The sequence below is a fragment of the Antechinus flavipes genome, chromosome 6, assembly GCF_016432865.1.
Source record: "Antechinus flavipes isolate AdamAnt ecotype Samford, QLD, Australia chromosome 6, AdamAnt_v2, whole genome shotgun sequence".
NCBI lineage: Eukaryota > Metazoa > Chordata > Mammalia > Dasyuromorphia > Dasyuridae > Antechinus > Antechinus flavipes.
In genome coordinates, this window is record NC_067403.1 from 78457961 (window position 1) to 78480492 (window position 22532).

Genomic DNA, 22532 nt, shown 5'->3' on the forward strand with positions numbered 1-22532 from the left:
TCTCATTTTTTTTGCCAATATTTGTCATTTTCCTTTACTGTCATGTTAGCCAATATGATAGCTATGTGATGGTGACTCAGAGTTGTTTTAATTTGTATTTCCAAAATCAATTGTGATTTAGAGCATTTTTTCATGACTCTAAATAGCTTTGATTTCTTCTTAAAACTGCCTGTTCGCATCATTTGACTGTATATCAAACGGGGAGTGACTTGTAGTTTTATAAATTTGATTCAATTTCTATTATTCCCATTTTCACTGTATGTACATATATGTAAGAAGCTGGCATCACTAAGGCATTGCTATGCATTTACAAGCTTATGGATGTTCATTTGTAACTGATTTAATGTAGTTTTTCTATATATTTTAAAGCAGTAAAATTTTAAATATTTATTCTGCATTATATACGTACTTGTTTCCCTTATTACAATGTAGTTTCCTTGGGAACAGATTTCTTTCTTTTTTTTTCAACCTGCAGCATCTAGTTTGGTGTCTGGCACCTGGTAGGTACTTAATAAAAGCTTGTTCAGTGAATGATATCACACATATGATTGGTGGAATACAAATGTAATTGATGATGAGAATACATCATTATGGAAACCCTGGCTGATCTTTGCTTATATCACAAGGACATTTTGTCCTTTTAGTCTCCTCTATAAATGCACAGGAATGATCTGCTTTAATTGGGTATCAAGCTGCCTGATGTAGCCAGGCATTCCCCTCCCTGCCTTTCTGAGGGTTGTCATTTTTTAAAGTCTTTATCCTGAATATAGCATGCATCAAATACAATTGGCATCCCCACTTGCACGGCAGAAGAGAAAAAGAGGATTGTACATGAAAGTGGAGATCCCTATTAGATATAGCCTGTGGGATTTTTTTATTCTTTTCTGAAATGATACATACTATTTGTAAACCTGTCATTTTCCTTACTAACATTTTACAAAGTGCATTTATCTATTAAACTGATGTTGCCTTAACTTGCCACTTCTTTCCACTTGGAATGTATTTTTGCTAACTGAAGTAGTTTGGGGCAATTTTTAGCTTCTTTGTTATAGTATGGAAGTTGAATTACTTAAATTTCTTTTGTTGTTTGTTGTCTGACTTTTCACGACCTAATTTGGTTTTTTTCCCCACAAAAATACTGGTATAGGGGGTGACTAGCTTGGAAGCCAGTTCAAATATGGCCTCAGACACTTAGCATTTCCTATCTATGTCACTTTAGGCAAGTCACTTAACTCTAGTTGCCTTAATAAATAAATAATTTTTGAAAGGAACTGAAAAAAAAATTTTAATGTGATTTGCTATTTCTTTCTCCATTTTACAGATGAGGAAACTGAGGCATACAGGGTTAAGTGACTTGCTTAAAAAAGTATAAATAATTCAGATTAAAAGAAGGTGTGCATATTTTTCCCTCACATAGAGAACGGTTGATAAACATTTACCAGCACACCCTGGCATGTGCCCTAAATATTGTTCTGCAGGAGTGGAGTAAAAAGGTCAGAATAAAGTTATCTCTAGATTGGTGGTTTGGAGACTGTGGAATGACAGCAGCAGCAGCAACAACAACTGGCATTTATATAGTGATTTAAGATTTGCAAAGTGCTTTGCATCTCAATTCATCCTCATGATGCTCTTCTCTAGGACTATTTCTGAATCCACAGCATAAGTGGATTCACTTAGTGTAAGAGGAGGACCAGCATCCATGGTGGAACCATAACCAGCATGGAGATAACATAGGGGTTGGGGACCCTCTACCAGCCCATGTCCTTCACGTGGCACATGCAGCTGTTGCCTCTGGCACTCCCACTCTGCTTGTGGCTCATATGAAACTGCAGGCAAGATTTCTGCAAATATTCCAGATAAAAAATGCTTTTTCAACAAGTAAAATGGAAATATGAGAGTAACTACCCCATCTTTCCTAAGAGTTTCATGCATTTTTTCAATCATATCTGGCTCCTCATGCTCCATTTGGGATTTTCTTGGCAAAGATACTGGAGTGGGTTGCCATTTCCTTCTCCAGCTCATTTTATAGATAAGGCAAATAGGTTAAGTGACTTATTAATCAAATAACTCATTCAATATAGTAAACACTAAAGGCAGGATTTGAATCCAAGCCATCTTCTCTTTTAAATCCCATATGAATCATTGCTGTACTATTGTGTGATTGCCTTCTGTGACTCCTTCTGATCTTCAAATTCTTTTTGCCCAGCAGAAAATATTCCTAATTAGGCTGTTGATCATTGATTCCTGTCATGGAACTCGCTCTGAGAACAGAAATTTTGATTTTTGAAAAATGTTATTTTAAATCATCCTTAATGATTCATTTATTCCTACTTCTTTGAAAGTAATATTTTGGATATATAAGCCTCCTACACAGAGCTTGGTAATCTCTTCATATTTCCATTTTACTGCTTGAAAAAGTTTTGCTTTTTTAACTGAAATATTTGTCAGAAAAAATCATCTTTCCTATAGTTTTATACAAGTTACAGAGTGGATGGTTACTTTCTTTTATAATAGCCTTGTCTACATCTACTTTGGGGACCAAGAAATGGAATTTGTAATTTTAAAAAATGGATGAAATTTTTTGACTTAGGAAAAGACATATTATTCAAATATATATCACATTATTACATGGATAGTGAAACTAAAAGTGGAATAGACATTAGAGGCCCACAATCTGGTCTAGACCCCTTAAGGATTTACAAATGAGAATTGTATCCTCTTTCAATTATATCATGCTTTATTTTATTTCCCCAGAGTTAATAATTTTATCTGCTATATTAAAAATAGCTAATATTTCAATAGTATCTATTATGTGTCAGGCGATATGCTAAATACTTTATAATTATTGTCTTATTTTATCATTATGGGAATTAGGTGCTATTTTCCATTTTACAGTTGAATAAACGACTTATTCAGTCATATAGCTAAATGTCTAAGGTCACATCTAAACTCAGATCTTCCCATATCCAGACTCTATGCTCTAACAACTGCACTATCTAGATGCCTCATTCATTCATTCTTCCCTCAATAGCATTTTATTTTTCCAAATACATTTAAAGATCGTTTCCAACATTCTCTCTCTCTCTCTTTTTTTTCTGTTTCTATTTTTTTTTTTTATTAAAGCTTTTTATTTTCAAAACATGCATGGATAAGTTTTCAACATCCTTGCAAAATCTTGGGTTCCAAAATTTTCCCCTTTCCCCCCACCTTTTCCTCTAGATGGCAAGTAATCCAAAATATGTTAAATATTTTAAAAATATATGTTAAATCCAATACATACATACATATATGTGTATATATATATATACATATATATATATATAGACACATATTTATACAATTATCTTACTGCACGAGGAAAAATAAAAAACAAATGAGAAAGAAAACAAAATGCAAGCAAACAATAATAAAAAGGGTGAAAATGCTATATTGTGATGCACACTCAGTTCCCATAGTCCTCTCTTTGGGTGTGTAAATGTCTCTCATCATTATAAGATCATTGAAACTGGCCTGAATCATCTCATTATTGGAAAGAGCCACATCCATCAGAATTGATCATCATATAATCTTGTTGCCATGTACAATGATCTCCTGGTTCTGCTCATTTCACTCAGCATCAGTTCATGTAAGTCTCTCCAGGCCTCTCTCTCTTTTATTTTTAAAGCTTTCTATTTTCAAAGCATATGCACAGATAATTTTTCCACATTGACCCTTGCATAGCTTTGTGTTTCAGATTTTTCCCTCCTTCCCCTCACCCTCTCCCCTAGATGACAATAGATGCTTAATTTCAAAACAAAAAGCATTTTATTGATGCTTTTAAATTTGTCATTTCCAAGTCTCCCTTCCTACTCCTCTTTCCCTGTAGAACTCTGCTTTGTATAAAGTAAAATAAACAACACGTTGTCTGACATTTGGCATGTTTAGCCCACCACATGTCTCTCCCAGGACTTCTGGAATCAAGATTGGTCATTAGGTTACTCAGAGTTCTGCATCATTAAGTTTTTTTTAAAATTTAATTTAATTTAATTTAATTTTTTAATGAACAGGAATTCACCATTAGTTTTTTAAAAATGAAAATCTCAACAGGAATATATGATTCAGTTATGTAGATCAGTGTACAGACAGTTCTTGCTTTATGTAAATTCATATTATGCAAATTTGACTTTATATGGAGAATTCTGAAAGAAATTCACATTTTAAAAAATAGTTATTTTAACTTTATTATACAGTAGTATGTTCTCTATCCTGCTTCTTGGCTCTGCAGCCCTTACTCCTTTACCACCTCCCCCCAACAAACAACAAAAATAGTCCTCAAGTGAAAGTGGAAGAATGGATGTTCAGAGAGGTCATCCCTCTACCTATCCTTACTTCTATCTGTGTTGGCGTCTGTCCCAGGACCTGCATGTTCCTCCTTTTGCTCTTTGTCCCAACGAATTCATGAATCATGGGCCTTCCCCTTCCCCTCCATGCACAGTCTCACCGACCCCTTCCTCCCTCCTTCTCTCCCTTCCCTATACCCGCAGGCAAATTCCCATTTCATAAAAATATTTTACGTAAAAATTACTTTAAGTGCATATCTGTGTACCTGTCCACTTGTGTAAAATGAGAACTGTCTTTATCATCTTTATCACAATCAGTTCTTTGATATTTTGTAGATATCTACTACAATGTTAAGCTCTGGGAACAAAAAAGCAAAACAGAACAAGACAAATTGAGAACTCTCCTCTCTCCAAAAAAATCAAACCCGGTCTTTGTTTTCAAGGAACTCAGAATAATGTGTACAAATAAAATACATCTATCTGTATAGATAGCCAGGGGGAGAGAAGGAGGGAAGAGTGTCTTGGGATGAAGGATGGTGGAAACTTGGGATGTTGGGGGATGGATGGTGGGATGTATATGAGGAACAGCAAAAGGCCGGTGTCGGTGTTATTGAGTAGAAGGTGGAAGAAGATGGGGAAAAAGGGAAGGGATTATGAATGTTTTAAAGGGCTTTGAATATCAAACAGAGGCAGTTGTGTGTGAGTTTAGGGATGGAGAGTGTCTCTGCATAGAAATAAACTCAAATGTTATTACCAAAGACCTTTACGCTTTGCCTTTCTCCTACTTTTTCTCACCCAGAATTTGGGCATCTTGCCTTAGCTTGAGGAAGCCCTTTAAATTTTTTATGACTTTGTGAGTGTCTGATATCTGAACCTAATTAAGCAAAGTATAGGGAAAACACAGCATGAATGTCAAAGCAGGGCCTAGGATGGTTGAATATTAGGTAATCTCCCTCTTACCAAGTGGGTATCACGTTTGTGTAGTGTTTTATATTCCTCCAAGCATTTTCATGCGCATATTCTCATTTATTCCTCACTATTGTATTTGACAAACATAGATATTGATTATCAGATCCCTTTTGTTCAGAAGATAGAATGTTATAGTTGTTAGAAGGCTAGATCGTCAGGCTTGATTAGTTATACTGGTGGTCTCCTAGACTTAAATCTCTTGGTGCCCTAAGAGAAGATTACCGAAGAATTGTTCATTTGCAAATGGCAGGGGGAGTAATTTTTCTGCACTCTGGAGGGGAAAGTATGTGTCTGCGTGTTCAAGGGCATACAGGCTAGTGTGTTAACAGCAATGAAAATTAAGACCTAGCCAGGTTAAATGATTTGGTGAAAGACTTAAAAACCTATAATTTTATTGCATCAAGTACCACTTTCAGGTGTGCAAAATACTTTTTGTTAATTGTCTTTATGAACAACAACCCTATGAGGGAGATATTTGAGTGTGATTATCCCCATTTTACAGGTGAGGAATATAAGAGTGAGGGAGTCTTAGTTAATGGATGTCTAAAATGGATTTCTCCAGATGCTCCTTCCATTATTCTTTCTGCCATATCATGCTGTCTCTTTTTTGTATACTTGTGTCCCACCTCAGAAGTTGTCTCTTTATGGAACCAGCTCACGTTGCTTTATGTAGAACACCCTTAAAAGAGGAGAGGGTGGAATATTAGGTGTATGTTATTGTTAATTACTGTCTCTGATGTACGTAATTTGAAAATTAATGTTGCTCTAATTATATTGATACAGTGAATAGTTATTCCCAGCATTTGAGTCAGATAAATTATGCCTGTCTGGATAAATTCATCTTGAAAGCCTTAAAGTGCTTAAGGAGTCAAGGGTATGCAGAAGCAAACCCTTTGTTCTGTGGTTAATTTAGCAGGAGTTAGCAAATGTAATTGATTTTTAAGCACGTGGCATCAAGATGAGCATCCCCTCCAAGGAGAATCGGAGCTCTCTCTCTTATCCCTTGCCTGATAGAGCTTTTAATTTTAGGAGAAATAACTCATTAAATGTTACTTTCATAATGGAAGTTCAAGGGGCTCTAGGTAGATATGAGTCTGTTGACTGGATGAAGGTTTTTGACAAGAGCCTTTGGGCTAAAAGCCAAAAGAAATTCCTTCTCTCTATTCTTTATTAACTTCCCTCTGGTCTTTATTGATTCCCTCCCCTCTTTTTTCTTTTTCTTTTTTTCTGTTCTTTAGGAATTGTAGGATTTAGAGTAGGAAGAGATCTTTATGATGGCTAGCTCTGTCTCTTATTTTACAAATGAGGATATTAAGGCTAAGAAAGAGAGAAAGTAGTTTGACTAGCACCCAGATAGATTTGGGATGGGAACTTTTGTCCAAAAGACTCTAGTGGTCTTTTCATTATACCAGTGTTTTGGGAATGTTCCCTAAAGTTTAATTCATGGACCTCTTCTTCGTATATCATCTTCCTGAGGAATCACATCCATTTTCATGGCTTCGGTGATCATCTCGATATCCATCTATATAATCCAAGGTCACAGTGTCTGTTTTTGACTTCTCTCCTGAGGTCCAGATGCTTATCTTTACCTCCCTGTTTTATGTCCTTCTGGCTCTTGAAATTCAACCTATCTAAAATGAAATGCAAGTTTCTGTTTCTATTTCCTACTTTCCTTATGATGGCATGATGGATAGACCTGGAATGAGGAAGAACTGAGATTAAATCTGGTTTCAGATACTTATGACTAGTGATGTGATGCTGGGCAAGTCATTTAAATTCCTTTCTCCTCATTTCCTGTATCTGTAAAATGATCTGGAGAAGGAAATGGCAAACCGGTCCAGTGTGTTTGCCAAGAAAACCCCAAATGGGGCCACAAAGAATTGGACATGATAGAAACAACTGAGCAACAAGTTCTTTGCCATTTTCTTCTCCAGTTCGTTTTGCAGGTAAGGAAACTGAGATAAATAGAGTTGTGTGATGTACTAAGGGTCACACAGCTAGTAAGTGTCTGAGGTTGCTTTTGAACTTAAGAGGATGAATCTTCCTGTTTCCAAGCCTGTACCGAGCTGCCCTCATGCAAAATGCCTCTGACATTTCCTCTCTGAAGCCTTCCTTTCCTGACATTGTCAAAAATTTGTAGCATAATAATAGGCAAGTCATTTAATCTCTTTGTAACTAGTCATAGCATAGTGAGCAATTCAGTCAATCTCATTTTCCTTATTTATAAAATGGGGATCATAGTATTTGCACTTAACCTCACAGGGTTGTAATAGAGTGCCCTTTGGAAACTGCAAAAAGCTATATAAATGTGAGCTACTATTACTATTATTATTATTATTATTCTCTTAAACCTTAAACTGGACATGTTTTTGCCTTTTTAAACAAAATCCCATAGGACTTTGGTATCATTCATATGATTAGCAACATTTCACAGAACTGCCATGAATATAATTTAACCAAACCCCACTGTAATACCCTGCTTTATTGCTATGTTTGTACAGTTGATTGTCTAAAATGCAAATAGTTACTCCCCTGATTATGATGTTGATCCTGTGGAACTAACCCTCCTCACAATGTTTTACTAAAATTCTTTTAGACAGAACTGAAAGAAGACATTAGATGTGGGATTGGGGGTTTGGTGAGATATATAGAGATGAGCAATCAAAATGGTAGAAAGACCTTGAGTTCATGTCCTATAATAATATCTAACTCTAAATCTGGAGTCAGAAAGAATTGAGTTCAAAATCAGCCTCAGACACTTATTTGCTGAGTAACCTATGCAAGTCACTTAATCTTGTCTGCCTCAGTTTCCTCATCTGTAAAATGAATTGGAAAAGAAATGGTAATCCACTCTAGTATCCTTGTTAAAAACACCCCAAGTAGGGTCACAAAAAAATTGGACTTGGCTGAAACAAGTAAACAACATTTATGTAGCACTTATTGTGTGTCAGACTTCATAATTATCTCATTTGATTCTCACAACTAAGATGTTCAGTCTGGGAGGTGATAAGCAAAATCAATTAATCTTTAAATATTTGAATGGCTATCCCCAGAAGTAGTTAGGCTTGTTTTTCTTGATGCAGAAGAGAGAAAAAGGTAGAAGTTCTACAAAGGCAAAATTATGCTTGATTCAAAGAGCTATTTTTAATATATTTATATTTAATTTAATACATTATATTTAATAGGGCTATTTTGAAATGAAACTGGCTGCCTAGGGAGCTAGTGAGTTTTTCCCTCAATAGAAAACTTTAGGCAAAAGTTGGACGACCACCATATTGTATCAGAAATTCTTCTTCGGGGATGCTTTGGACAATTTAGTCACTGATGTCTCTTTAAACTTGACAATTCTGTGATTCTATAAACTCTAAAGCTCTGTGTGAGAAATTAATATTATTCCTTTACTTATTTATTTCTATTATTAGATGGTAAGCTTTTTGCAGGTCCATGAGTTGTTGTTGTTCAGTTGTTGTAGTCGTAAATGACTTTTGTTGACTCTTATGGGATTTTCTTGGCAAAAATATTGAAGTGGTTTGCCATTTCTTTCTTAATTCACTTTACAATTGAGGAAACTGAGGCAAACTGAGTTATGTGACTTGCCCAGGGTCACATAACTAGTGTCTGAGATGGGATTTGAACTCCTTCCTGGCTCTATTCACTATGTCACCGAGCTGCCCTATATGCCAGTGCTTTCGGATATAATAGATGCTCACATGTCTTTTGAATGGTTGATTGTGATGCATTCAGTAAGTCATGTTTCCGACTTCAGCAATAGGATAGCAGCTAACATGGCATATTAAAATTTAGGAAACACTTTTCTTACAATTTATGAATTAGGTAATGTGATTATTATTCCCATTCTACAGATGGGAGAACTAAAACTCAAGGAAGTTGAATAATTGCATAGAGTCACATAGCTAGTGCCAATGCTAGGACTTAAACTGAAATCTGCTAACTTTTAAGATCAGCACTCTTTTAATTATGTTATGGACAGTCAGATCGCTCAATGGATAGAGCATTAGGTCTAGAGTCATCAAGACTCATCTTCATGAGTTCAAATCCAGCCTCAGACTTACTGGCTATGTGATCCTAGGCAAGTCACTTAACTCTGTCTGCCTCAATTTCCTTATCTGTCAAATGGGCCGGAGAAGAACCACTCCTATATCCTTACCAAGAAAATTCCAAATGGAGTCACAGTGAGTTGGACAGACCTAAAATGAATGGCCAACAATAATAAAAAAATTACATTATATTTCTTTTTATAGGAAAAATAAGAAAAACAAACACAAAACACTGGACTATGAGATAGAAGAGTAGTTCTGAGCCATTAGACAAACCTCTTCCTTGGGCTTCAATTTCTTTTCTCCTATAAATAAAGGGATTAGGCTGAAAAATCAGAAGTGTCCAGCACATATTCTGAGAGCCACATGGGACCTATAACATTCTCTAGTGCTATCCAAACCCAGATTAAAATATGATTGATAAATATTAAACAAAATGAATGAAAATAAAAGGGCTATAAACCCGTGAATTTACTTTGACCCAGCAATACCGTTACTAGGTCTGTACTTCAAAGAGATTAAAAAATAAAAATATTTATAACAGTTCTTTTAATGGTGGCAAAGAATTGGCATTGAGGGGATGGCCATCAATTGGGGAATGGCTGAGCAAATGATAGTATATGCTTGTGTGGAATATTATTGTGCTTAAAGAAATGACAATCAGTTTGCTCTCAGAAAAACCTGAAAGACTTACATAAACTGATGGAAAGTGAAATGAGCAGAAAGAGAACATTGTACATAGTAACAGCAATGTTGTATGATGATCAACTGTGAATAACTTAGCTATTCTCAGCAATTCAGTGTTCTCAAGGACTTATGATGAGAGTGCTATTCATTTCCAGAGAAAGAATCAGTAGAGTCAGAATGCAGATAGATGATACTTTTTCTTTATTTTCTTTATTTCTTTGTTTCTGCTTCCTTTCAAGCATGACTTTTATAGAAATGTGTTCTGCATAACTATACATGTATATATATTACCTATATAAAATTGCTTATCTACTCAATGAGGGAGGGAAATGGAGGAAGAAGGGGAGAAAATTTGATAGTCATAATTTGAAAAAAAGAATGCTAAAATTGTTTTTACATGTAAATGGGGAAAAATAAAATGTGAAGTTTTAAAAATGAAAATAATATAAAACAAATAATATATATTTTAGCATTAAGTCAATATATCATCTCCAGGGATCCTTATATGTTGATGAGTGGCTCCTGTTTTAATTTGAATTTGGGGGTCACTGCAATAGATATCCTCCTAAGGTACCTTCAGTTCTAATGTCTTGTACTTTTAAATACAAGAGTATTGAGACATGTACTGATGGAGAAATTGTACTAGAATGAGAAAGAAAAGAGGACCGATTTTCACTTGACTTTAACTGTTGATTTTAAATGAATATGTTTTTGGGTGTGAGGCTGCATAGTGGAAAGTTTGCATAAATACAAATTTAATTAGGAAGGCCTGGGTTTGTATGTTGGTGCTTCTCCATGCAAATTGTAGAATATTTATGGCTCTCTGTGCTTTGGTTTCCTTCTCTGTGACATGGAGAGATCACTGGCTACTGCTGACATTAAAGTTGATGGGAGGATAAATTGAGGATAAAATGAGAGAATGTGTGTGCCATTTTTTTAGATCATCAAGTGCTACATTGAGAGTCATTGTACACCATTTACAGGACTCAGGTCTACAAGTTGGCTAATGTTCACAGCTAGAAAGAATGGTGAAAAAAGTTCATAAATTGTCTTCCTATTAATATTTTAATCCCTAATGGTAATTGCTAATAATAAGCAGTGTTTTGTGTCTGTCATGCATTAGCATAGAAGGTGTTAAATGAGTCTGGTTTATCTGGGGTGAAATAGCGACTTGTGAATGTCATACAAAATTTCATTATTAATGGCCATTAATGTTCTGTAATTAGGGCACAATATATTAGTGAAGCAAACAATTAGCTTGTTAGAAGTGTGAGTAGTGGCTAATTTTGAATTTTCCAAGTATTATTCTCTGTTGTGGACATTAAGCATTCATTCATTAATCCTAATATAAATCTTGGTCTTCTTGGATGCATTTGTTCCTATATGACTTGGGCTAACATTTGTCTTAGAATAATGACAGCTCAGACTTCTAGAGTACTTTTAAACTCTTTGGTTGTGACTGATCTCTGAGGTAGGCAAAAATAAGAGGTGATTTCCCTTTTCAAGTGGGGAAACTGAGGTTCTTCACGATTAAATGATTTGTTTATGGTCCCATAAGGCAGTTAGGTGGTGTGGTGGATAGAATCCTGGGCCTTGAGTCAGGAGAACTTAAATTCAAATCTGGCCTCAGATACTTATTAGTTGTGTGACCTTGGGCAAGTCCTTTAACCCTGTATCCCTCGGTTTCCTCCTCTGTCAAATGAGCTAGAGAAGGAAATAGCAAATCTCTCCAATATCTTTACCAAGAAAATCCCAAATGGGATCACAAAGAGACACAACTGGATCAAAACTAATTTCACATAAGCAGTATGTATTGTGTCTTGCTTTGGATGGAAACTCAACTGGAAATTAGTAATGTTTATTTAAAAAAATTCAAACTGGAAGCTGGTCAAGGAGAAAAGATTTGTTTATTTAGCTAAGGTTGACCAAATTCTTAATATGTTGTAAGCTAGGGGACTGAGTGGTGTGTACAAAGTTTAATGTAGTCATTAGGATCCTAGCACCTGAGAGTTAGAACTGGAATGGGTCTCAGAAGGTATCTAGTCCACTCTCCTCATTTTACAGATGAGGGAACTGAAGTCTAGGGAGGATAAATGAACCATAAAAGTATGATCATAGCAATAATAAATTTCAGTGGAAGGACTAAATCTAAGTCTTCTATCTGTGGCCCATGGCCCTTTCCCACTTTTCCCACTTTGAAGGGAGATTCCTTTTGATGGGAGTCATCCATAAGTCTTTCGTGGCAGAGGGGTAGCCTTGAAAATTTATGGGGGGAGATGATTATTCCAATTCAGTTTTGCGAGCATATCTTAAACTTATGTGCCCTAGGTATCATTCTGGCGGCTAAGGATATAAAAATTTAAAAAAGAGTAAGTATAAGAGAAGGTCCACTTCCCTCGAGGAGCTTACCTTCTAATTGGAATTGGGAGAGCAACAAAAATCACAATGTCTCTTGTTTCTGAATGCAGGTGCTAGCCACGGGATTAAGTGGTCTCTACTCTTCTTTGCCCACGAAACTAGAAGAGAAAGGTGATGAATGGCATTGCCTTCTGAAGGATGACTGGTTACTTCTGCCTTCTCTGGTCCAGTTCATGAATTCCCTGGAGTTTTGCAATGCAGTCATACAGGTACTGGAGAGAAACAGCAATAATGAATAATGACTTGATCTAGAGCTTTAAGGATTACCAAGAGCCTTCCCACAAACATACTCTGATTTTTGGGATAGAAATAGGAGCGTTCCTTTTTTTCCACCCATGAGAAAATGACTTGAGCTAAGTTACTTGGGTAAGAAGTGTTAGAGCTGGAATTCAAAATCATAGCATCAGCCTCTTAGCCCAGCATTTTTCCTTTCTCCCCGGACAACTCACCTAGAAGACAAGCGATTTACTGATGAGTTGAAATGCATCAGCATTTTATTTTAATAAATGCTTCATAAATATTCATGACTTATTTAAACTATGCATAATACCTTTGAATACATAAAAGTCTAATTTTATGGGCTCCCAGAAAGTTTGAAGGAAAAGGAAAACGGGGGCAGAATCTTTTTGTGTTCTCCTTCCCCAAACTGCTAATTCTGTTGTGTTTATCCATTTTATTGTCAACAGTAATTCGATTCCCAACTCATTAAAAAGATATTTTTAGCTGTCCATGTTCTTTAAAATAGACCATTTTTACTTCAAGTTCTTCGTGGTAGTCTACAAAAGAAAACATTTTATTTTGCTTAATGGTGCATACTGACTGAAGAATGTTGTTATCCCAATTGAATTTAGAAGTTGTTAAGTATCTTCTAAGCAACCCAAATTAAATTTCCTTCAAAATTGGTCTGCTTGAAAAAAAAAATACACAGCTCTCTATCTTGGGCCTCTTGATTAGATTTTCCCCTCAGCTTTTTTGTTGCTATTCTTCATCAGTTTCCAGATAGAAATCAGATTTTACATTTCTCTGGCACTAAATGGGCCCCACTAATGTTTTATTGGTTTATTGCATAAATATTACCTTTGTTTTGGAGTTTTTGATTTGTTCCAGAAATCATTTACTTTAACGGTGATTGTGGGCTGATGAATGTTGGCTATAATCTATTTATTTGCTAAATGAAGAAATAGCTTCTGGAAGAAAATGTGGGTAAATTACATACGTTCCCATCTCATTTTTATTACTCAAATGAGGGAAGCTTTATTTATACATAAGATAAATGAATTACATCTTAAATTATTTTTCTCTCTCATCTTGCAGTCTCACAGCATTTTCTTGCAGAAGGGTTTAGAAATAAAAAGATGGAACTACTATTATTTTCTCCCCAAATGCACTCTGATTGAGAAAGTGTTGGTAATTTAAAGATCAAGTCTCCATTCCCTGGTAATTGGTTTTCACTTTTTTATTTTATTTTTTTTTAAAGAAAGAGAAGCCACTGTAATGGGTTTCATTAAGGACAGGAGAACCATACATTTTAGAATAAGTTTCAAAATTGAAATCATATAGTTTAGATTAGTTCTTTTAATGATACTGCAAAGATTACTTAAAAAAGATGTTAGCACAGGGCTCTTGCATGCAAGAGATGTTTTAAAAAGAATAAAGCAGACCCTCTTGCATAAGTGATAGTGATCTCTGCTTGGGAGTGGTGTATGTTCTGCAAAGCTGTGTTTCTAAATGAATTGCTGCTGCCATCCTCAACTCCCCATGATAAATATCTGTCCCAAAATATAGTTCATCATTTTTTATTGACTTGCAGACTAATAATGCCTTCTTCTAGCAATGTAAAATTGCTTAATCGTATGCCTAGATATTGCATGTATACATACATACATAATCAAGAGATCACTAGAGATGGATTTGAGAGAGTCTTGGGTTCAAGTCTTGGCTCTAAGTCTAGTTGTGTGACTTCAGGCAAGTCAGATAACATTTCTGAGCTTCAATTTCCTTCTCTGGAAGAGAAGGCTAATAATAGTTTTACTGCTGTTGACTTCTCCTTACTATAGTATAAATTTCAATTCAAAAAACATTTATTATGTACCTACTGTACGCAATGCATTATGTTTGGTGTTGGAGTTAAAGACAAGGAAGAAATACTTCCTACCCTGAGGGAGCTAACATTCCACCAGGAACATACTGTTTTAGTGTTTAAAGCTACAGAAAACTTTAGGTATCATTTAGGCCAACCCATTTGTTTTGTAGATGAAGAAACCAAAAGGTAAAACTAGTCAAGTGGCTGATATACATTTATTACTCATTGGATGCCAGGTTCTCATTAAGCACTGGACCACAAAGAAAGATAAAAACAAATTTACATTCTAATTGTCGAGAAAATACATAAATAACTAGCTACACTATCAGACTGGGCAAGATGAAAGAAAAAGATAATGATAAAGGTTGGAGGGGATGTGGGAAAACTGGGACATTGATACATTGTTGGTGAAACTGTGAACAGATTCAACCATTCTGGAGAGCAATTTGAAACTATGCTCAAAAAGTTATCAAACTGTTGCATACCCTTTGATCCATCAGTGTTACTACTGGAATTGTAATCTTTAACATTAATCTTTAAGATCTTCAAAGAGATCTTAAAAAAGGAAAAAGGACCCACATGTGCAAAAATGTTTGTAGCAGCTCTTTTTGTGGTAGCAAAGAATTGGAAACTGAGTGGATGCCCATCAGTTGGGGAATGTCTGAATAAATTAGGGCATATGAAAGTAATGGTGTATTATTGTTCTGTTTTTTAAAAAATGGTGAACAGACTCATTATAGAAAAACCTGGAAAGATTTACATAAACTGATGCTGAACGAAGCAGGCAGAAGCAGGAAAACATTGTACACAAGAACAACAAGATTGTATGGGGATCATCTCTGATAGATTTGGTTCTTTTCAGCAATTCAGTGATCCAAGGCAATCCCAATAAACTTTGGATGGAATGTGTCATCTACAGTCAGAAAGAGAACTATGGAGACTGAATATATATCAATGCATATTATTCTCACTGTTTTTCCCCTTATATCTTTTTTCTTGGGGTTTTTGCCTTTTGTTCTGATTTTTCTTTCCCAACATGACTCATATGGAAATATGTAAAAAATGAATGTATATGTATAACCTAAGAAATAATAAAATTAAAAAAAGAAAAATAACTAGGTGTATATATAAGGTATATAAGATTAATTAACTAAGGTTACCTTCCGTTTACTCTGGATGTATAAGATATATGTCTATATTTAAGATAATACATATATATAGTGTGGGATAGTAGTGTCCACAAAAACAATCAAAGACTCTCAGAGTAAGAAAAAGAAAAAAGGATTTATTACAATCTCGTGATCAAGGGCATCTTCCATCTGCCTACGTGTTTGTCAGCAAAAAAAGTGCAAAGTATAAACTGCAAAACACAAGATTAAAAACCCTGAACACAGAAGCCCCCACCCCCCAATTTTCTCCCATTGTTTGGAGGAGTCCAGGCTTATATTATAATCTCAGAAATCTAACCCAGAAACAAAAGAATACAAGTAATAAACTCTTAAGAGAATTCAAAGCCAGCATCACTTTAAAAGAAGTGCTTAAATGCTAATTTAAGAGATGTTGGGAAAACTGGAGGGGACAAACACCTGCAACTTTTAGCTATAACTCTATTTGTTATTATAAAGTGACTTGAGATTATTATGATATAAAGTTATATACCCTTGAGAGTGTCTTCACTCAGTTAATTTTTCACACATATGTATATATACATATGAAATATATGTACATATAAGATACATACAGAGCGAAAAGAAAGTACCTTTAGTTAATTAATTTACTGAAGCTCATAGTTATTTTTGAGTTGTAAAAATGCCTTGTCTTTCTTATCTCCTTCTAACCTGACCCTACTCTTGATTCTCGAGCTGTTTCCTCCTCTGCCCCAGATATATTCTCAAGCTGGAGATGACCTCACCCTTGTAGTTCAATTCCTCCCCAGAATCAGCCTTTTAAACAACTGTCCAAGCCACTGTTTACTTCCAGCCTGACTCCACTTCAGACTTTTTAAACTTTCATATCTTGCTTCTACTGATACTTCTCTACTCTCTACTATTACTCATTTTTCCACCCCTGTTTATGTATGGCCATTAAAATGTAAGCTCCTTGAGGGTAGACTGTCTTATTTTTTCCCCTTATATTTATATCTTAATGTTCAGTACAGTGCCTGGAACATGATTAAATGCTTAATAAATGATTTGTCATCCATCTACTTCTCTCTACTATCTCTTCTCCTGCTTGATAGAATGAGAAGCCTCTTGAAGGCAGTGAACATGTTCTATTTTCTCATAGTACCAAGTAAGGAAGGGTTGCCTATAATAAAGTCTGTGTAAATATCCAAATCAGTAAATGATTGAAGTCTATTGCTCCATGATGGAATTCTGCTCTTCTTTTTCTCCCCACATTTTTCAGGCAAGCCCCTCATGATCAGACCAGATCTCTAAAGTGAAGCACTGAATCTATTTTAAATTCTTGGGTATTCTTGGTAGGACAACCCCCAAATTATCACAGCTAGTGAAGCTTAGCTGCTTCCCCCAGAGGAATATTCTCTGAAACTTGCTTAATCATGGTGGGAAACTAAATGAATCAGAACAAGAGAAGGAAAACAAAATTAGGTGGGTGGAGGGGAAAAGAGAGAGAGGGAATCCCCTACAGATGAGGAGCCAGCACAGAACAAAACTGGTAAAAAAGATTGAAGGCTGAAAGACCTTGTTGATGTTGGACCAAAAAATGTAGCTGAGGAACTATGAGTAACTGTAGAGCTGAGTAATGATCCTGATAAGCAGCAAATTAACATTCAAGGAATTCTCCAGCTTAACACCATCACACTGATAAATGGTCCAGGTTCTTGTGATAAAAATGCCTTGTAAACCTTCAAATGCGATGTAAATGAGGAAGTGTTTTTATGGGATGCTAACCTTAGAGGAACCCATGGAACAAATGATTCATTGATTCACTTTGAGGATATAAGGATACATAAAGCTGCTGAAACATATTGCTAAATGTCCTGGAGCTAGCACCAGAAAATGCCCTCAAACATTTTAAAAATTCATGATTAACCAATCAGCAATATTTATGAACCCAGGCAAGGCATGATGCTAGCTTCTAAGGTATAAATATTTAAGAAATGAAACAATCTGGACTCTCAAAGAGCTTTCATTCTATGATGTTGTAATGCTGGAGAAATTGAGGCAAGATAGAGGCTAGAGGAGTTTTAATATTTTATTAGAGGGAGAGTTTGGACTGGGGGCAAAACAGGATCTATGTTGCCCCCCATCACCTGGATTGGACTCTTGTCTCAAAGTCTCCAGCAAGGAGCGAGGGATTCCAGAGACTCTTTTAGGACTCCAGTGATCAGGAAAACAAAGGCTGGGGGCTAGAGCACTAGTGAGCGGGAGTTCCAGGAAAGGACCATAAATTCAGTTCTGACAGGTTGGGGGTAAGGAGCAAGGATCATAAATTCTGATAAGTTGGGGGGCTAGGAGCCAGGATGTCTGAAGATATGCCCAAATATTGAGATAAGCCATCTGGAGGTTTAGGACTCTTTGTAATGCTAGTGGTCAATGCTCCTAGTCCTAATTGTCTCAGTCCTAATGGCCAGGAAGGAGGGTTACCCCCAGGGAGACTGAGGCAGAACAATTGGCAGAACAATTCAGGGAGACTGAATAGAACAATTTAGGGAAACTGAGGCAGAACAATTTCGGGAAACTGAGGCATAACAATGAGAGTAATACAAGAAGACAAATTAGTCATTGCAGTAATTTCTATTGTGCAAAAAGATTGCGTATATTAAAATTTTTCATTCTCTCAATTTTGCCGCCCTGGGACAAAGTTCCAATTGGCCCACCTTGTTAAAGTTCTGCATAAACATCATCTTATTTCTCCAGTCTATTTCTTTTCCCCCCATTAGAGCTTTCAAATAGCCTGATTTTTCTTTTCATGTGTGTGTAATGGTAAGAAATTATGGTGGGGCAAGAAAATTATCGTTAATGCTGAAAAGTGCAGTTTTAAGACTTGAATGTTTTTCTTTGTCAAGAGCCTGCTGTTTTTCTTAGTGACTTTCTTTTCCATGCTCGAGATATGTGGAAATGTGTTTTTGCTGGAAAAAAAAATCCCCCAAACAAATCAAACCCCTAAACCTAACAACTGAGTCATGCTTTTCTGGTGACAAGATCTTTGTTTTCTAGGTTGCACATCCCCTGATTCGTAACCAGCTTGTCAACTACATTTATAATGGATTCTTAGTACCAGTGTTGGCTCCTGCTCTCCATAAGGTCAGTTATTTGTTATTGATATTTAGTAATAAACTGTAATGATTGATAATTACTATGAATTGCACGCAATTAGTAATTGATATACATTGAAATTGATTTGTACAAGGAAGATGGAAGTCCATGTGATACCTTTAATTTTTTTTTTCTTCTTGTTTTTTTTCTGCATTTTATTTTACTGATTTCAGATGCAACACAAATCTTTACAAGTACCTGACCTAGCAACTTCTTAAACTGTGGGTCATGATTCCATATATGGGTCTCATAACTGATGTGGATGTTGTGAAATTATGATTTATCATCAATAAATGTTTGATTTGTATATCTATTGTTTACAGCTGTATTACCAGGGTTGCATAAAAATTTCTTGGGCGAAAAAGTGGGAAAAATTTAAAATGTCCTGACATAAAAGACAACAAAATCACTGGGAAGGTCATATTAGATGTTTCATTTAGTAATCAGTAAACAAGCACTTATTAAACACCTACTGAGTGCCAAAAACTATGCTTTCTATCTAGTGATAGGAGAAATTCTTGGACTTCATTCTACTCTCAGTCTCATCAACCCTACAGTTCAAACCTCCTCAGGCACTACTCTATGGCCTCTCCCTTCGTGCAGAGTGTAAAGAGCTTCCTTTAAGGAAGGAATCCAGGATAGTCCCACCCAGCTGTATTCCTCCAGGCTTCATCATGTCCCATTTTCAGCTTCTGTGTGGTCTTCTCCTATCAGATTATAATCTCCTTGAGGGGAGGAACTGTGTCTTTCTTTGTATCCTCAGTACTTAGAACAGTACCTGACATACAGTAAGCATTTAATCCAGGAATTAAATTCAGATGCAAGGGCTCTAAATTATACACTTTTTCCACTGCCCTAAAATTGTAGGTAATTAGTAAATGTCTGTTGATAATTTAAAAACTTTTAGAGTGAAGAGATAGAATGAGCAGATAGTGAGTAAATTAATTAGGTGGAGTTGTGGATGGCAAGAGAAGGGAGAATTGAAATGGATAAGGTCCTGATGCAAGCTTGGAAATAATGGGTAAGGCCCAGGGGTCCTCAAACTACAGCCTGCGGGCCAGATGCAGCAGCTGAGAACGTTTATCCCTCTCAGCCAGGGCTATGAAGTTTCTTTATTTAAAGGCCCACAAAACAAAGTTTTTGTTTTTACTATAGTCCGGCCCTCCAACAGTCTGAGGGACAGTGAACTGGCCCCCTATTTAAAAAGTTTGAGGACCCCTGGGGTAAGCATTCTGTCTGGTCTTAGACTTTTCATATCTTGGAAAATCATTATAATATCCGATATTAGGCATTAATGACTGGTCATTGAGATGAGCTGAAAAGACATCTTTGGCAGTGGCTGTGAGGATTTTCCAGGAGGGACTGGAAGTGAGAATTTAGTCCCAGCTGTGCCATTAATTAGCTGTGTAACCTTTGGCAGGTCCCCTTGCCCCACCAGATTTTAGTCTCTTCATCTTTAAAACAAAGGGGTTGGATTCCAGATAATCTCTAAGATGCTTTCCAAGTCCAACATTCTAGAATTATTATGTCTGTGAAGAAGGTTGCTTTGGTTACTGCTAAATGGCAATTACTAAGAATCAGGCATCTGTTCTGGTTTTTACTTTTTTGTTTGGGGATCTATAAGGGGATAACAGAGAGCAACAGGGGTGCCGGTAGATAATGGAAAAGGAGAAATCACAGAGTAACGGAAAAGAGGAGAGAAAGGGGAAAATCACCATTCATTCCCTTCTTTTGTCATCATTTCCCAATCCATAGGAGGAATAGCTGTGAGCTTTAATGGGCCTTCTTTTTCCCATTCCTGCCCCATTCTCTGGATTGCTTTGCCAAAAGAACTTATTTGTGTTTCACCCAATAAATAATTTCAGATAAATACATCAGGGAGAAACACCCCAAATCCACCAGAATAATTGATTTCTTCTATCTCCTCGGGGTTAAGGCTTGCTTGAAATAGACACATGACACATCATTTCAGTCATTTCTTTAAGTGTGTGTGATCTGGGCTGGCCTAAACCATCGTGGGGCTGCTTGTTTTAATGTTGTGGTCTTCCAAAGAAGCTCATGCATATTTATGATCTGCTTCAGTGCAAGCGCAGCATTCTTGGCTTATTGATTTAGGGAGGTGGGTGGAGGTTTTGTTTATTTGTTTATTCTTGTGAGCAATGAAAAGAAGAATGTTTGGGGAAATCAAGAGCACACATTGCTCCTGGGAACAACACATTTGCTGTGTGGCAGTTCTGGGGTACAGAGTTGGAACCCACCCTTCCTTTTCTAGGTACTTTGCAGCTCAGAATCCTTTCAAACCAAAGCTCATGAACCCTCACCAATGGACTTTATCTTTACCAGTAAGCTAATTAATGACATTATCATTATCAAAGCCATCTTATTTAAGTTGAAATGTTTATCAAATAATAACATAATATTCCCTTATAAAGCATGTGCTCATTGCCCACGAAAGCCCATACAACCCAACGGGAAGAGTGGACTTTATGGAAATTATGTGTGGAATATTTACACTTTTGGTCCGGATTGGTACAAGAAGGGACGAGTCATGTCTGTTCTCCCATGGTGTCTCCCATCCCTGACGAGTCCTTCTCTCCTGCTTCTCTGCACACCTTGTCTCCAGCTTCAGCTATTTATTTTCAGGGTCACCTAATCCTCTCTGCTCTTTCAGGTGCTCTAGAGTCTATTGGAGGTGCTACGGTTAATAGGTCTTTCTCCTACAGAAGAGAGACCATGGCTCTTTTAGTTGATTCTGTCAACCTAGTTTTTCATCTACCTCCTGTGCCGTGATCTATAGTTTGTCATTTCTGATGGAACACAAGTTACGGCCACAAACTCATTGTAGTTCTTTGGTTACACACTCTCCCCTCTGAGCCTCCCCAGGACGCTCCTTCCTTAAACAGAAAAGGGAATGAGAAATTCGGTGGGAAAGGAGCTGCCTTGACCTCATCCCAGCAATCCCTCTGTTCAATGAACAAGATAATGGCTTTGCTGGCTGGAGAATTCTGAAAGGCTATGGAGTTTTGTCCTACTTTCCCCATCAACACATTATAGCCTACTTTGTTTTTCCAGCCCCTCTGCTTAATAAGTGGGCTTTCCAGGATCTGCCCCAACTTTGGCAGTTTAGGAATTGTAGAGTTTTTAGAATTCTGTGCTTTATGAAAGTAGGGCTTTCACTGTTGGGCATTCACTGATATAGTGATAATTATCAGCATTATAATTAATAAACACATGCTGAGGGAGAGAATCCCTCTTTAGCGCTAAGATGGACTTCTGTGATGACCTTAGTCCAATCCCCTCATTTTACAGATGAGGAAACTGATTTTTGAAAAAAATAAGTAATTTTCTTCAAGTTTATATAGTTATTTATTTAGATATAATGGAATCATGAGAGAGCCCCTTACATCAAGAAGGTTTAAATACACATGGAAACATAAGATAGATGATCATATGTCTGTATATAGACACCTGAATAAGGAAGTCTTTTATATGTCCTAAAACTAAGTGTAGAGACCAATAAGATTTAGATGCTTTTGGCCACATAATGGGAAGATGGATCTTATTGGAAAAGACCCTGATGTTTTGAAAGATTGAAGGCAAAAGGAAGAGGGGATAGCGGAGGATGAGATGGATAGATAGTGTCATGGAAATGACAAACATGAATTTGGTAGAGACCCATAAGAATTAGTTGCCTTTGGCCATATGAGAAGATGAATCT

The 22532-nt window shown here is 36.4% G+C and overlaps 1 protein-coding gene across 4 annotated transcripts in view; it reads left to right on the plus strand.

Moving 5' to 3' along the window:
• Window positions 1-22532, plus strand: part of FHIP1A (FHF complex subunit HOOK interacting protein 1A) — a 371400-nt gene that overhangs the window by 249027 nt on the left and 99841 nt on the right. For all 4 annotated transcript variants that reach the window (XM_051964895.1, XM_051964893.1, XM_051964896.1 and 1 more), the window contains 2 exons: window positions 12502-12660; window positions 18716-18802. In XM_051964895.1, coding sequence (XP_051820855.1) covers window positions 12502-12660; window positions 18716-18802 — 246 coding nt within the window. The remainder of the gene's footprint in view (window positions 1-12501; window positions 12661-18715; window positions 18803-22532) is intronic.